General features: G+C 41.2%; 1 protein-coding gene across 2 annotated transcripts in view; it reads left to right on the top strand.

Annotated features, from left to right (window-relative positions):
• LOC138285390 (sodium channel protein type 2 subunit alpha) overlaps positions 1-16,112 on the top strand; it is a 666,155-nt gene that overhangs the window by 274,305 nt on the left and 375,738 nt on the right. For both annotated transcript variants that reach the window (XM_069225263.1, XM_069225264.1), the window contains exons 6-7: positions 14,204-14,293; positions 15,448-15,576. In XM_069225263.1, coding sequence (XP_069081364.1) covers positions 14,204-14,293; positions 15,448-15,576 — 219 coding nt within the window. The remainder of the gene's footprint in view (positions 1-14,203; positions 14,294-15,447; positions 15,577-16,112) is intronic.

Here is a 16,112-nt window from a genome sequence, read left to right as displayed (position 1 = left end):
CACCACTTTTTTCTAAATGCAAAACAAGCATTTAGGAAATGTAGTTAGCATCAACTTCAAGTCGATGGTAACCAGGTGCAATTAAAAGAAACCACCTGAAAATCCTTTTTTTAATTGCAATAAAGCACACATGTGCACCACTTTTTTCGGGGTGCAGCAAGGGTGACCCTGAAGGTCACCCTTGCTTTAGCATTTCCTAATTTGCAATTTCTTAAATCATTTGTACCTATGGGCCTTTAGGCCAATAAAAACTAATAGTTTGATTTTACCTAAATAGCGATTTCCTAATAGCGATTCCTACACTGTAGGAATTGCTATCAGGGAGTCTCTAATTTTGTACACACCATTTTGCATTTCCTTAATAGCGATTTCTAAGCAGTCGCTATTTAGGAAATGCAAAATAAGTATTTTCATACCTCTGGCCCAGTGTATCTTTTGTTTCTTTCCTTTTAGTGTATCTTTAATAGCGCAACTGTTGCCAAATTTCAGACTTTTTCTGTACGTTGTTTTGAAGGCTGGGCAAGCAGAACAAGGAGTATTACACATAACAGGTATCCAGAGGGAATAGCATATCTTCCAGAGTATAGAGAACTACATGAAACGAAAGGCGCTGATAGCAGAGAAGGCAAAATCAAGGCTTGTAATCATGCCACAGGGATGAATAGCCACACTCCTTTAGGATTAACTGATATTATCTGATAAAGTTTAGGGTCTTCATGCAGTGGCCTTCACGTTTCACCCCTGGCCCCCCTCCTCCTCTTTCTTAGTTTTGGTGAAGGCCAAACTAGACGTCCTTAACTCTGAACTTACAGAACAGTTAAAATCTATCAAAAAACTTGATGACGCAAATAGGACATTTGATTATTTCATATTCACCACTGATGCCACTCTTCATAGCAATGTCTAATGCAAAAAGATTATTTACACAATTATACTGCACAGTGTATGGTTTTGTGACTCGCTAAAAGTTGTGAGGTTAGCCACAACTTAATCGAAGTTCTATTAAAAAAGTGCTCATCGCTATTAAACGTAAGTTCATGCTACACAACATCCTTGCAACCAAACACTTAGGGCCAGATGTACCAAAGGGTTTTTCCCATTCTGTGTCAATGGGAAAATGTGTTCGTACATATGGCCCTTACTCTCTTAAACACCTGTTTGCCGCCATGAAGTCTTTCATCAATCCATATGCCTTTCTAGCATCAATTCTTTTGAGAACTTTGCTAAATACATTATATTAAAAGTATTATAGCAGTATACCAATAGATCCCTCAACAAAGGTACAAGTGAAATCTCCACCTTTTTCCCAAACCGTGATCTGGAACTCTTTCTGCCAAGTCTCCCTTGGAGTTTTCTTAAAAGACACCATGGGTAAGAGTCTGGTTCTCTGGAAGGCCTATGCCTCGCTCAGTTAGTGAAAGCTCTAGCTCTCTTCTTTCTGAAAGCAAAGATAAACCATACCCTTTAGAATTATCTTCCATTGTCTCTACACATAATGGAAAACTGTATGACCTTCAGGAAGGCTCTAAAAATGCAAATAACTATGTTTTGTTAACTTGTTTTTAGAGTAAGCAGGCTGCTTTCTTACTCTGTGTATGCTTTTTGAGTTTCTTAGTGCCATGATGCTTGTCAATTTATGAGTGATGTACAAGTAAGTAAAATAAAAAACCTGTGATGGATTGTCGGTTGTGTGTACATTGAACCAGAGGTGCTTACTCATTTACAGTGATTAGCCATCTCCCATTTATCCTGAGCAGGCATGACCCAACATCAGCCCCAACTTTCTAGAAATATCCGGAGATATACTCACTTGGATGCTGCAAATGCTACTCTTTGATCACCCCCTAATTCTGGGCAAGCACTTAGCTTTTGTAATGAACTTGATATTAGACAAATAATAATTAGCCTTGATCCAATCAACTATAGTGCACAGAGAAGTTATAAGACTGGTAAAACTCCTGGGCCTGACTCACAAATGTATTTTTGCCTGTAAGCATAGTTTAGGCTGTTAATGCATGCTTACAGCTCAAAATATCTCCATTAACACCTTCCGGGAATTCACAAAAGGATTCCAGGCATGCATAAATGGTTTTACAACTACATATTTATTTGCCATGAGTGCAGGAAAATAATCAGTAGTAAGTCTATTTCAAGGGAAGTAAGTAGGTGGACTAAGGCATGTTTAGCATTGGTAGGCGGACTAAGGCGTGGTTAGCCTTACAGCTTGGTGACATACATTTTTGGGTAGAGAAGGGTAGTTCAGGCAGTGCATTGTCTGCTCTCCCATGCTGTGCTCTAAGTCGGTGCGAGCTGGAATGGGGGTGCCCTACAGACCAGGCTCGGCTATTGGCCCAAGGCTGTCCTTCTCTAAGAGGACATGTAATGGCGGCCAGGGAGTTGGGAAAGGGTCAGGGTAGGCCAGGGCAATTGAGTTTGAGGCTGGGGGAGTACTGCCTGCTAGCATGTGTTTAGCTTAGAGTATGGGAGGAGGGTTGCTTCAAACCTAGGCTATACCCTTGCATGTGGCTATTTCTCCTTGGATGCAGAATATAATTTTAGAAGAACAGTCCGGTTGTCTCCTAGCAGGCAGGTGCACTTCAAACATCCATAGCATCAGTTTTTTGATTGATTAAACATCAAAGAAAAATATTATTCATATTGGTATAGAGAAAATTGTATTTGATATATTTTATCCTAAAGGCATAGTGTAAACACACATGGGTGACTAAAATGTGAAAAGGATAACAAATGGATAGAAAAAAATAATTGACAAAGTAAAGTATTGGCCTACCTACTCTGGAACCTTTAGGTGGATGTGTGCATGTGATCAGACAAAGTGCAATCACTTACAGTGTGTCATGCTACAGTATGCATTATGCTGCGGTGGCCAGAAGTAAAATGTGACTGACTGCAGAACACGTCAGAGGATAAAAATGATTGACTCAAGTCTCTATATGCTTCATATATATGTATATATATATCCACTGAAAAAAATAGGTAAAGGGATATCATAGTTAGGTTAAAATGTCAGTTAAAACATACAGTTTTAAATGAACAAAACCACTGAAATTCACCTGTTACAGTTAACACAAGTAACTATAACTCGCACCCTCTTTCATGCACAGTGATATCATCAATGATGTCATTTCTGATGCTGTAGTCATTTTATCAATGATGTCATAAGACATGGTATGAGTGATGGAATATAGTATGAGGTCCCCGGGCCTCACAGAAGCATCGGGAGGGGGGCCTCCTCCCGTTTTAAAGGATAGGCCCAAAATATATAAAACAGAGTTTTGCCTACTACTCTGTAATTATAGTTAGGACCTAGTTACCATAGTAAGAGTGAGTGTGTTTGGATATTTAATATCAAATTCTACATATACGTATACATGTGCATTTTATATATATATATATATATATATATATTTATATATATATATGTTCGATGGCATGTGTAGCTGCAGATACACATGCTGTGCATATCCCGCCATCTAGTGTTGGGCTCGGAGTGTTCCAAATTGTTTTTCTTCTAAGAAGTCTTTTCGAGTCACGAGATCGAGGGACTCCTCCCATTTCGGCTCCATTGCGCATGGGCGTCGACTCCATCTTAGTTTGTTTTCTTTCCGCCATCGGGTTCGGACGTGTTCCTCTTCGCTCCATATTTTGGTTCGGAAAGTTAGTGAAATCTCTGAAAATTAGACGGTATTGTTGACGTTCGGTATCGGGTTAGTTAACGCAGATCGACACTGAATCAAGAAGAGCTCAGGTAGCCCTTTGGAGCTTCGATTTCCCCGGCGGGGCCTGGTCGGCCCGACCGCGTGCGTCTTCAAGGCTAATGGAACGGACCACATTCCACTTCTGCCCCGAATGCCACAACATGCATCCTTACACAGATCAACATCTGGTCTGTAATTTGTGTTTGTCCCCCGAACACAAAGAGGATACCTGCGAGGCCTGTCGGGATTTCGGTCGAAGAAAACGCTACGGGACCGGAGAGCACGAAGGCTTCAAATGGCTTCAAATGGCATCAGCACCGTCAGGACACCCCAACGTCGAGGAAGAGGAGACTTTCTCCAACGCTGACTCGGACTCAGACGAGCCCAAAACAGAGCAGGCGCCGAAAATTGTGAGTAAACCAGCCCCGACCAAAACTCACGGCAAAATCATGAAGGCCCAGGGGACGCCACCGCCGGCAGGCCATGGCTTAACCCGTACAATTGGTGAACAATCATCGGCACCGAAAAAGGGCACGCACGTGTCGAAGTCTTCCGACTCAGGTCGAGATCCCGGCACGCAGCATACTCAACACCGAGAACCAGGCTCAGACCAGACTCGACACCGGGAGACCGGCTCCGAGATGAGTCGGCACCGAGATATCGGCACACCGAAACCTAAAAAAGTGGCTTTGGAGCCGAAAAAGACTGTAGAAAAGGTTTCGGTACAGAAACACCCAGCTTCGGAGCCGAAAACAAGCTCCTACTCCGAAGAACAAGGCCTTTCAGAATAACTACAAAGCCATAGATTTGGACAAGAGCTAGAAGCAGGGGAGCCAGATTATACCCAAAGAAGGCTCCATATTCAAAAGGAAACAGGGAAAATAAGAACTCTCCCTCCTATAAGGATGAAAAGAAAACTTGCTTTCAAAGACACAGAGAAACAACCGAAAGCAAAGGTGGCAAAAGAAGTAACTCCACCACGGGTTTCGCCACAACCATCACCACACCACTCACCGCAACCATCACCAATTGCGACCCCACCTATAATGCAATGTCCAACGCACACAGGGATGAGCCAGGATGACCCAGATGCATGGGATCTATATGATGCACCAGTATCTGACAATAGTCCAGACTGCTACCCAGCGAGGCCATCTCCACCTGAGGATAGTACGGCCTACACGCAAGTGGTGTCCAGAGCAGCGGCTTTTCACAATGTGGCACTGCACGCTGAACCCATTGAGGATGACTTTTTATTTAATACTTTGTCATCGACACACAGTCAGTACCAAAGTCTCCAGATGTTACCAGGGATGTTGAAACACGCAAAACAAGTATTTCAAGAACACGTCAAAGGCAGATCCATCACACCTAGGGTGAAGAAAAAGTACAAGCCTCCCACTACAGACCCTGTATACATCACACAACAGCTGACACCTGACTCAGTAGTAGTAGGCGCAGCACGTAAAAAGGCTAATTCACACACCTCTGGAGATGCACCACCACCCGACAAAGAAAGTCGAAAGTTTGATACAGCAGGGAAAAGAGTTGCAGCACAAGCGGCCAATCAATGGCGCATTGGCAATTCCCAGGCTTTATTGTCAAGATATTACAGGGCTCATTGGGATGAAATGCAGCACTTTATAGAACATCTGCCCAAAGAGTTCCAAAAGCGTGCACAACAAGTGGTGGAAGAGGGCCAAAGTATCTCAAACAACCAGATACGATCGGCAATGGATGCAGCAGACACAGCCGCAAGAACTGTGAATACAGCGGTCACTATTCGGAGACACGCATGGCTACGCACCTCCGGATTCAAGCCCGAAATCCAACAGGCTGTGCTTAATATGCCTTTTAATGGACAGCAGTTGTTTGGGCCGGAGGTGGACACAGCTATAGAGAAGCTAAAGAAGGACACGGATACGGCCAAGGCCATGGGCGCGCTCTACTCCCCACAGAGCAGAGGCACATTTAGGAAGACACAGTTCACAGTTTAGAGGGGGGTTTCGGGCCCAAAGCACAGAACCCTCAACCTCACAAACCAGACCCACATACCAGGGACAGTATCAAAGAGGAGCCTTTCGGGGAAAATACAGAGGTGGACAGTTCCCTAAAACTAGAGGAAAGTTCCAAAGCCCAAAGACCCCTCAAAATAAACAGTGACTTCAGTGTCACAAATCCCCAACACATAACACCAGTGGGGGGAGACTCACAGATTTTTACCAAAACTGGGAAGAAATAACAACAGACTCGTGGGTCCTAGCCATTATCCAACATGGTTATTGCATAGAATTCCTACAATTACCACCAAATGTGCCTCCAAGAACACACACCATGTCCAAACAAAACTTGGATCTATTACACCTAGAAGTCCAAGCGTTGTTGCAAAAGGATGCAATAGAACTTGTACCCAACCATCAGAAAGGAACAGGTGTTTATTCCCTGTATTTTCTTATACCCAAAAAGGACAAGACTCTGAGAACCATCTTAGATCTCGGAACACTAAATCTTTACATCAAATCAGATCACTTTCACATGGTGACACTTCAAGACGAAATCCCCTTGCTCAAATAACAAGACTACATGACAACATTAGATCTCATGGATGCGTACTTCCATATACCCATACATCCTTCACACAGGAAATACTTACGGTTTGTAATCCAGGGAGTACATTACCAATTCATAGTGTTACCATTCGGGATAACAACAGCACCAAGGGTATTTACAAAATGCCTTGCAGTAGTACCAGCCCATATCAGAAGACAGCACATACACGTATTCCCGTATCTAGACGATTGATTAATCAAAACCAACACGCAGGAACAGTGTCTTCAACGCACAAAATACGTCATAGAAACCCTTCACAAACTAGGGTTCTCACTAAACTACCAAAAATCACACTTACAGCCGTGTCAAATACAACAATACTTAGGAGCAACAATCAACACAAAAAAAGGGATTGCCACTCCAAGTCCACAAAGGGCACAAGCATTCCAAAACGTAATACAAAGCATGCACCGAAACCAAAGTTTGCAGGTAAAATTAGTGATGAAACTACTAGGCATGATGTCATCATGCATAGCCATTGTCCCAAACGCAAGATTACACATGCGGCCCTTACAAAAGTGCCTAGCAACACAATGGTCACAAGCACAGGGTCAACTTCAAGATCTAGTGTTGATAGACCGCCAAACATACACCTCGCTTCAATGGTGGAAACCTATAAATTTAAACCAAGGGCGGCCTTTCCAAGACCCAGTGCCTCAAAACGTGATCACAACAGATGCTTCCATGGTAGGGGGGGGAGCACACCTCAACCAACACAGTATCCAGGGACAATGGGACACTCAGCAGAAACAACTTCATATAAATCAGTTAGAACTACTAGCAGTGTTTCTAGCGTTGAAAGCATTTCAACCACTAATAGCCCACAAACACATTCTTGTCAAAACAGACAACATGACAACAATGTATTACTTAAACAAACAGGGAGGGACACACTCGACACAGTTGTGTCTCTTAGCACAAAAGATTTGGTATTGGGCGATTCACAATCACATTTGCCTAATAGCGCAATACATACCAGGAATTTAAAACCAGTTAGCCGACAATCTCAGTCTGGATCACCAACAGATCCACGAATGGGAAATTCATCACCAAATACTAAAAACCTACTTCCAAACATGGGGAACACCACAAATAGACCTATTTGCAACAAAACAAAACGCAAAATGCCAAAACTTCGCATCCAGGTAACCACAGCCTCACTCCAAGGGCAATGTGTTATGGATGAGTTGGTCAGGGATATTTGCTTATGCTTTTCCCCCTCTCCCACTCCTTCCGTATCTCGTAAACAAATTGAGTCAAAACAAACTCAAACTAATACTAATAGCACCAACTTGGGCACGACAACCTTGGTACACAACACTACTAGACCTGTCAGTAGTGCCTCATATCAAACTGCCAAACAGACCAGATCTGTTAACTCAACACAAACAACAGATCAGACACCCGAATCCAGCATCGCTCAATCTAGCAATCTGGCTCCTGAAGTCTTAGAATTCAGACATCTAGACCTTACACAAGAATGTATGGAGGTCATCAAAATTCAACCATTACACGCGTCCGCAAAAGACATTGTAAGCTACTTACTACACTTACAAAAGTCTAAGTTAGCTTTTTCATCCATTAAAATACATCTCACAGCAATTTCGGCCTATCTGCAAATTACACATTCAACTTCACTATTCAGAATCCCAGTCATAAAAGCATTTATGGAGGGTCTAAAAAGGATTATTCCACCAAGAACACCACCAGTTCCTTCGTGGAACCTCAATATTGTATTAACACGACTCATGGGTCCACCATTTGAACCCATGCACTCTTGTGAGATACAATACTTAACCTGGAAAGTAGCCTTCCTAATAGCTATCACATCTCTCAGAAGAGTAAGTGAAATACAAGCCTTTACCATACAAGAACCCAAACACAAAGTAGTTCTACGCACAAATCCCAAATGTTTGCCAAAAGTCATATCACCGTTCCACTTAAATCAAACAGTAGAACTCCCAGTGTTCTTTACAGAACCAGACTCTGTAGCTGAAAGAGCATTACATACATTAGACATAAAAAGAGCACTAATGTATTACATTGATAGAACCAAACAAATTTCCAAAACAAAACAATTGTTTGTAGCTTTCCAAAAACCTCATGCAAGGAATCATATATCCAAACAAGGCATTGCCAGATGGATAGTTAAATGTATTCAAACCTGCTATATTAAAGCAAAGAGAGAACTGCCTATTACACCAAAGGCACACTCCACTAGAAAGCAAGGCGCCACCATGGCCTTTCTAGGAAATATACCAATGACAGAAATCTGTATGGCAGCCACATGGTCTACGCCTCATACATTCACTAAACATTACTGCGTGGATGTGTTAACAACACAACAAGCCACAGTAGGACAAGCAGTATTAAGAACATTATTTCAAACAACTTCAACTCCTACAGGCTAAGCCACCGCTTTTGGGGAGATAACTGTTTACTAGTCTATGCACAGCATGTGCATCTGCAGCTACACATGCCATCGAACGGAAAATGTCACTTACCCAGTGTACATCCGTTCGTGGCATGAGACGCTGCAGATTCACATGCGCTCTCCCACCTCCCCGGGAGCCTGTAGCCGTTATAAATTGATAAACATAAAACTTGTAAATTTGTAAATTTGTAAATATATCACTTTTAGTCACATTATGTACATACATACTTACTCCATTGCATGGCCACTATTACTATATACACTACTCCTACCTCACCCTCTGCGGGGAAAACAATCTAAGATGGAGTCGACGCCCATGCGCAATGGAGCCGAAATGGGAGGAGTCCCTCGATCTCGTGACTCGAAAAGACTTCTTCGAAGAAAAACAACTTGTAACACTCCGAGCCCAACACTAGATGGCAGGATATGCACAGCATGTGAATCTGCAGCGTCTCATGCCACGAGCAGATGTACACTGAGTAAGTGACATTTTCCATATATATATATATACATATATATATATATATATATATATGTGTACACGTGTAGATATATATTTATATATATATATATATATATATATATATATATATATATAGATACACTGATTGAAAAATCAAAAATTAAAGTGTTGTTATAGTTAGGTGAAATGTTCAATAACAACGTAACATTTTAAACTCTAAAAACCACAGAGATTCACCAGTCATAAGTTACAGCTATCTCTAGCAACTATAACTCACTCCCTGAGTTAACCATAGCTCGCACCCCGTCATGCACAATTTACTCATCAATAATTTAATTGCAAATGTTGAAGTGATATTATCAATTATGTCGAAGAAGATGTCATCAGTGATATAATATATGGGCTCATTAGCAGAGCATAGCGAGGGTGCCCTAAGGGCATGAACTATAGTTACTTCCGATAACTATAACTGGTGTGGTTTCACCTAACTATAACATTATTTTAACCTTTGTTATTTTCAGTGAATTTCTCAGTTATTTTTCAAAGCAAAAATGTACTACCATATGCAAATCCTGCAGCCAGGCCCTGCGGCCAACCCCATGCTACATATGGCTTTTGCCTACAGCGATGCCCTGTGGCCAACCCCCCCAAAGGCAGCCAACCCCACGCTGCACAGGGCTTTTGGTGATGCGTGGCAGGGTATTGGCCACAGGGCCTGGCCTGCGACCAGACACTGCAGCCAGCCCCCCCGCATGCTCAGCCGTGCATGGTGTAGGGTTGGCTGCAGGTCCTTACCTGTGGCCAGGCCCTGCTGGCAGTCCCCTGCTGGCAGCTAACTCTACACAACGCACAACCGTCAGCTGTCTTTGGCGTGGTTTGAGCCGTTGGCACATGGCATAGGATTGGCCTATGGGCCCAGGGACCCCATCCCCGTGGGCCAAATAGAATTAAACAGGGCAAAGGGTCCAGCCCCCTTCCCAGACCTTCTTTGGCCCCATGGATTCCATGCCCCGGGGACAATTATAACACCACCCCATCCCTGAGCCTTATTAGGTCTCTGGCCCCCCATGCTCCATGGCCCTATATACATTAAAGGGGAGGAGGGCCACAATCCCCTCCCTCCCAGAGCCTTATTAGGTCCTGGGGATGCCAACCCGACACCCATTTTGTTTTTTTAAGGGGAGGAGAGATGCATGGACTGCCTTCCCAAGCCTAATCAGGCCCTGGGGACCCCATCCCACAGGGCCACATCTATTTTGAAGGAGAGGGGTGCCACATTTTGAGAGCGACAGGACACCTTGTTGCCCATTACTTCATGAGTTATGCATATGTATTCCCCCAGGAAACAGGTTCACTCTCCCCATCTTGTCCTGAGGAGACTGTAATAAGAAAAGCTGAAATGCGTTGACATTACTAACAAGAAGTCCTACAACAAAATAAGGAACTATTTATTGAATGACAGATTATACTAGCCCTTCAGTAGCACACAAAGTGGGATCATGCACATTTTTAGGCTGGTTCATGGACTACCTTGGGGTGGAGCCAGGCAAAAAAAGTTTATACTGGAATGCCCAATAGTATGAATGATCTTTAAGGAGTTTGTATCATGTGACAGTAATGATACAAGTTTGTATTTATATGTGTATCTTTTCAACTTTTACCCAGGCAGTGGGTTTCTGTTCGTAATGTATTTGTTTCTGTGATAAATGATGGTATGTTGTGTATTTGTACACCACAAGGTGTTGATCACTCACTAAACCTGTTTCACTTATTGGGAGGAGTACTACTTGTGGGACAAATAAACAGGTTATACAATAAATACGTTTTTGAGTCCAATAATAATTAAGGTATTATTGTTGACTGATTCACTCCACTATATTTATCCCTCATAAGCCTATCCTGATTTTATGTATTTTTGGATGTGCCAAAGACATAAGAGGGTTATGTGAGCAACCGCCTGTCTTGTTTTATAATTGTATAGCTGATTGTAAGATAGCAAAAGGAAGGGGAACGGGAACATGGTACATGACAATGACCTAGTTTAGCCATATATATGTAATGCTGTAATGGATTTGCACATGCATACCTTGACCTTGCTCACTTTGCCAGCTCCAAGCCATTCAGTTTGAATACAGCTAAATGATATTAGTGAACTGTAAGATTCACGAAGCAAAGTGCAAAATTCTTCCAAGAAGGCACTGCAGCAGGCAACTTGCACCAAATGTAAAACCCGAATAGAGGACATCGATAATAAATGATTGCATCTAAATAAAGCAGCCATCAGTTTTGAATAAAATATATATTTTTTTAACTCAATAGAAATATTAAACTGCCCAGGTTAAACTAAGTTTGACAGATATGAAATCAAAGAAGCGATAACTGACTGTAATATGTTATGGTGCATTTGTATAATAGATTGACTGAAAAATACAAAGGCTACTGGGATGTTATAGTTAGGTTCCTGTTTTACCCACACTAAACCATAGAAATTCAGCAGTTATAGTTATACTTATAGTTATGCTTATGCTAAGAAACTATAACTCATGGCCTAAAATTACTTAACAGCATGAGTAATAGTTGATTCAGATAAGTATTACTATAAGTATAACTATGACTGCTGATTTTCCATGGTTATGTATCGATAAACTGTGAAGCTAGCTATAACATCCCTGTAACCTTTGTTTTTTTCAGTGAATTTCTATGGCTTTTTTAAGATGAAGTGATATATAAATACTGTACGTTAATACAACCACTGCCACACCTACCTTTCAGCTGTGCCTGGTATGGGTTGGCTGCAGAGGCTGATGCCAGTAGTTAATTTGCATATATATTATCCCCAAGACTGTTAGTTTTATTTATTAAACATATTTTACAAATCAGCAAAGCTGTAAATTATAGACCTGTTTATTTACTAAATAAAGACTGAAAATATTCACACAAATCGGAAAACCACTTATCAAAAGTAATTTAATTCCTTGTATACCCATTTCATCTCAGATTTATTAGGAGCAGATTGGCGAATAAAACAGCACATGTTTTTTTCCTCCCACTTGAGACTGCTAAAGAGAGCACTCAGCCAGCTGGAGCCGTACTCCGACAAGCAAAAAAATCCTTTGATAAGGTATCTTTGGCTTCCCCTCATTAGGTAATAGAATTGTTTGTGTTTGGGCACTGTTCCTTTCCAGCCCTGAGACTTAAATGCAAGAAGTTTTTAAAATAACTTAGTCTTAGGCACAGTGTTTGATTATACATTAAACCAATCTACATCAGGTGTTGCACGTGAGTGACCATTAATTTAAGGATTGTATAGAAACATCGGGACTGTGATGGCAAAATGGCTCATTAAAATATCATGGGATTCTGTCCAAATTAATTTCAAAACTGCTAGAGAACTAGATATAATTGAAGTGATCAGGGTCATAACCAAACAGTGGTCACCTAAAGTATCACATGCTGAAAATGATATCTGCTCTGTTTGCATACTAAACAGCTAGTATGCTAAATTTATTTCTTCCTGGGCATTTTCTTTGCATTTTTTTAGTTATTCAATAAACTGACCTAGGAACTGTCATGGACTTTAACAACCCACAATAGATGTCAAAACTACTGCTTTCCAGTACAAAAAACCGGTATGATTCAAACTCCCTAATGGAAATAAGTAAAATTGAGGTTCATTCCAGGACTGTTGCTCAGTGGTGTCTAAGCATATGAGTTTCTGTGCAAAGCTAACTGTTTGAAAGTGCAGCAAATCTTAGTTCTTCCTTGCAATTTACACGCTTTTTTCACTTCCCTACCTCAACTGTGTAGATCTGAATGATGCCAGGAAAATGTCCTCTACTGTTAAAACAAATGCAAAAACCATTACATGCTAATGTGGAGGTGTCAATTTGGGGAAACCGAAAAAACAAACTATACTATATACTGATAAACTTTACTGGCTGGGAATAAATAGGGAATCTTACAAAAACTCAAGGTTTTGCCACCAATTATTGATATCAAAGAATGTATACCCGTCATAAATACTACAGCAGTTAAAATAAAACAATCTTCCAAACCCACTGATTTGAAGAGTGCAAGGAGGCCAATTGATTTTAGTGGATGCGTTCTTTGAGTAGATTTCATTGCGCCATTTTTGCGGGCCTCCTAACATCCGAACACCCCCCTTGCATAGATTATGCCTGGCGCACGCATAATGTGGCGCAAGAGGTCACAAAGTGGCTCAATGCATGCATTGCACCACTATGTAAATATAGCAAATTTTGCCACGTTGAGCCACTTTTGCGTAAAAAACATGAATCTGGCCCTAAGTGTTCAAAAGTAGGACGTAGAACAGTTGCATTGTGCATAGTTATATATAGAAAAAGAGCGAATGCCGAGGAAGAAGTACAGAAGGAGAGCCTGTGCAGGATTCCGAGATGGAAATAAAGCGGGAGAGCTGATGCAGAGGTGGTTAATTAAAAGGAAAACCGAAGAGCTTATGTGAAGTCTGGAGCGGTCAGATAAATGAATGCACAGTCCAGAGGTTAAAAAAAGAAGAGGAGATCTGATGCACGGCATGGTGCAAAAGTAGAAATATAACTAGCGACCTGATGCACGAGGAATGTAAGTAGAAGAGGAAACAGCGTGCAAGGTACAAAGTTCTGAAAAGAAAGAAAGCTGATGCAAGATGTGGAAGTAGAGGTAGAACAAGTGAGCTGATGCATGGTGCCAGAGTGGAGATAGAACACAAAGCAGGATACATGTACTGTAGTATAAACAGGAAAAAGAGTGGTGTAAAGTACATAACTCCGAGGAAATTGGAGAGCTGAGGCGGGTTTAGTAATTGAAAAATAGGAACTTATAAATTGTGCAGAAGTGGAGACACTGAAGTGGTAGTGCAAAAATGTTGATTTACAAAACGGATATAAACTGTTCACTTATGAATGCCTGAGCGATCTGAATTGTAATGTTACTGTTATTTTCTTAACCTCTACCAACGATGTTCAGCATGCTCATCATGTTCACTATTTTGACCAACTGTGTATTTATGACTCTGAGTAACCCACCGGAGTGGACCAAGAATGTAGAGTAAGTACAGTTTATATGTTTTAGATTTTCGACATGTTTTGTGTTTTTCTTTCCTTTTAAGCAAACTGCTTTGGTAGATTGTCGAAGCCACTTGAATGGAGCCACTAATTGTCTGTAAACCTCTGTATTTTTGTTTATAGCTTTGGATTTGAACTGTGATAATTATTGGAGAGTTCCCCTTACCCTCCGGTCTTTGATGTGGGTTGGAGTGCTTTGTGTACTTCACACACAGAGTCTGGGGCATTCATGAACGTGGAAGAACCTAGTAAAGTTTAGTACCATACATAACACATGACCCATACTGCACGCCTATTATATACATACTGTTGAGAGAGAGAGAGATTATCCATTTCAGTGTTATTTTTTACCATACTTTTGTTTACTTTTCATGAGCCCTCCCTCTGGATAAAATAATGTATTAATTGTGCGGTACATTTCACCATTTCCGTTCCTTTGATCTCGTGCAGGTACATTGTTTGATTTCACTGACTGACCGTGCACAGTTTATGTTGATTAAGGGTGTACAGAGTTGCAAAGTGGCAGGATTTTTTCCTTTTTCGTTGCAACATTTGCAGAGGCCTGAGGAAAACATTGCAACTTTGGAAACGTTGCAGTGTTTTTCACTTTGCCACTTCCATTTGAAAATCAGGACTTGTGACAGCGAAGTGACATATACCCGCATTTAACCGTAACAGAATTATTCTGTATAAATTACTATGCACAGAAAGCAGTCTGTGTCTAATTTAGAGTTTGGCAGACTGATAGTCTGTCACATCAAGTCTGGCTATCCCTCCTACCCTATTACCAATGCCATAGGATATAATACTTTTGCCATTAGCGGACAGGATAACGCCACATCAGGCCCTTGATGTTCTTCCACTGCAGTGTGGATAGAAAAATCTTTGCAGATACAAATTCTATATACATTTTGCAGCTTTGCTGGATTCGATTGGAGTGGCATTTATTTTCGCTATATCATGAAGTTGCTCACAATGCAGAAAAACATGCTCGCGAAGTAATGATGATCCAGGGTACTTTGCAAACTTTGGCAGGATCGAAAATCGAGAACTTTGCATAACTTTGCATGCCCCTAATTTGGTATGATGTGAACTTGCATCTGACTTACTCAACTCTTATATGAATATTTTCCCAAGGTACACCTTCACTGGAATATATACATTTGAATCTCTAATTAAAATCCTTGCAAGAGGCTTCTGCTTAGAGAAATTCACATTTCTTCGAGACCCATGGAACTGGCTTGATTTCAGTGTCATCGTGATGGCGTAAGTATTCCAGCTTTTGTTTGTCGCAGCCATCTTTGGGCATGAAATTAGCATCAGCAAATAATATATTTCTGTGTGCCTGAGTTTATACATTCCATTTGCCTAAAAATTAATGTTGATGCTTAACCTTAGTGCACGTTTAATGCATTCTATTTTTCGCACTGTAAAGAGGAAATATAATGAAACTCCAGCATGGTTTGCCCGTCCACTAATATGAGTATTACCAAAGGAGCTAATTTCATGCCCTGATATCTTTTTTCTTTTAAATAAAATCACTTCCTTTGAATTGATGGACAAGGTTCCAAAAACAGTCAGGGCTAATCCGGCACTACAAAAAGATAAAGTATACCTTGTGCTAATTTATTTGAATGACAATTACAGTTTTAAGCACTTCGGTAATGTAAGAAAACTGCAGTGAAAGGTGTGTCCCCGGTTAGAGGTGTGCGAAAACGTCTGCTTTTACTGGGCAATGTTCTACAAATCTGCTTGACCTGTCTGCTGAATCAAGTTTTTCTTTTGCATAATGGAGAAAAAGG

The sequence above is a fragment of the Pleurodeles waltl genome, chromosome 3_1 (genome assembly GCF_031143425.1).
Source record: "Pleurodeles waltl isolate 20211129_DDA chromosome 3_1, aPleWal1.hap1.20221129, whole genome shotgun sequence".
NCBI lineage: Eukaryota > Metazoa > Chordata > Amphibia > Caudata > Salamandridae > Pleurodeles > Pleurodeles waltl.
Note: the sequence above shows the minus strand (reverse complement) of the source record. Positions and strands in the feature narration are given on the sequence as shown.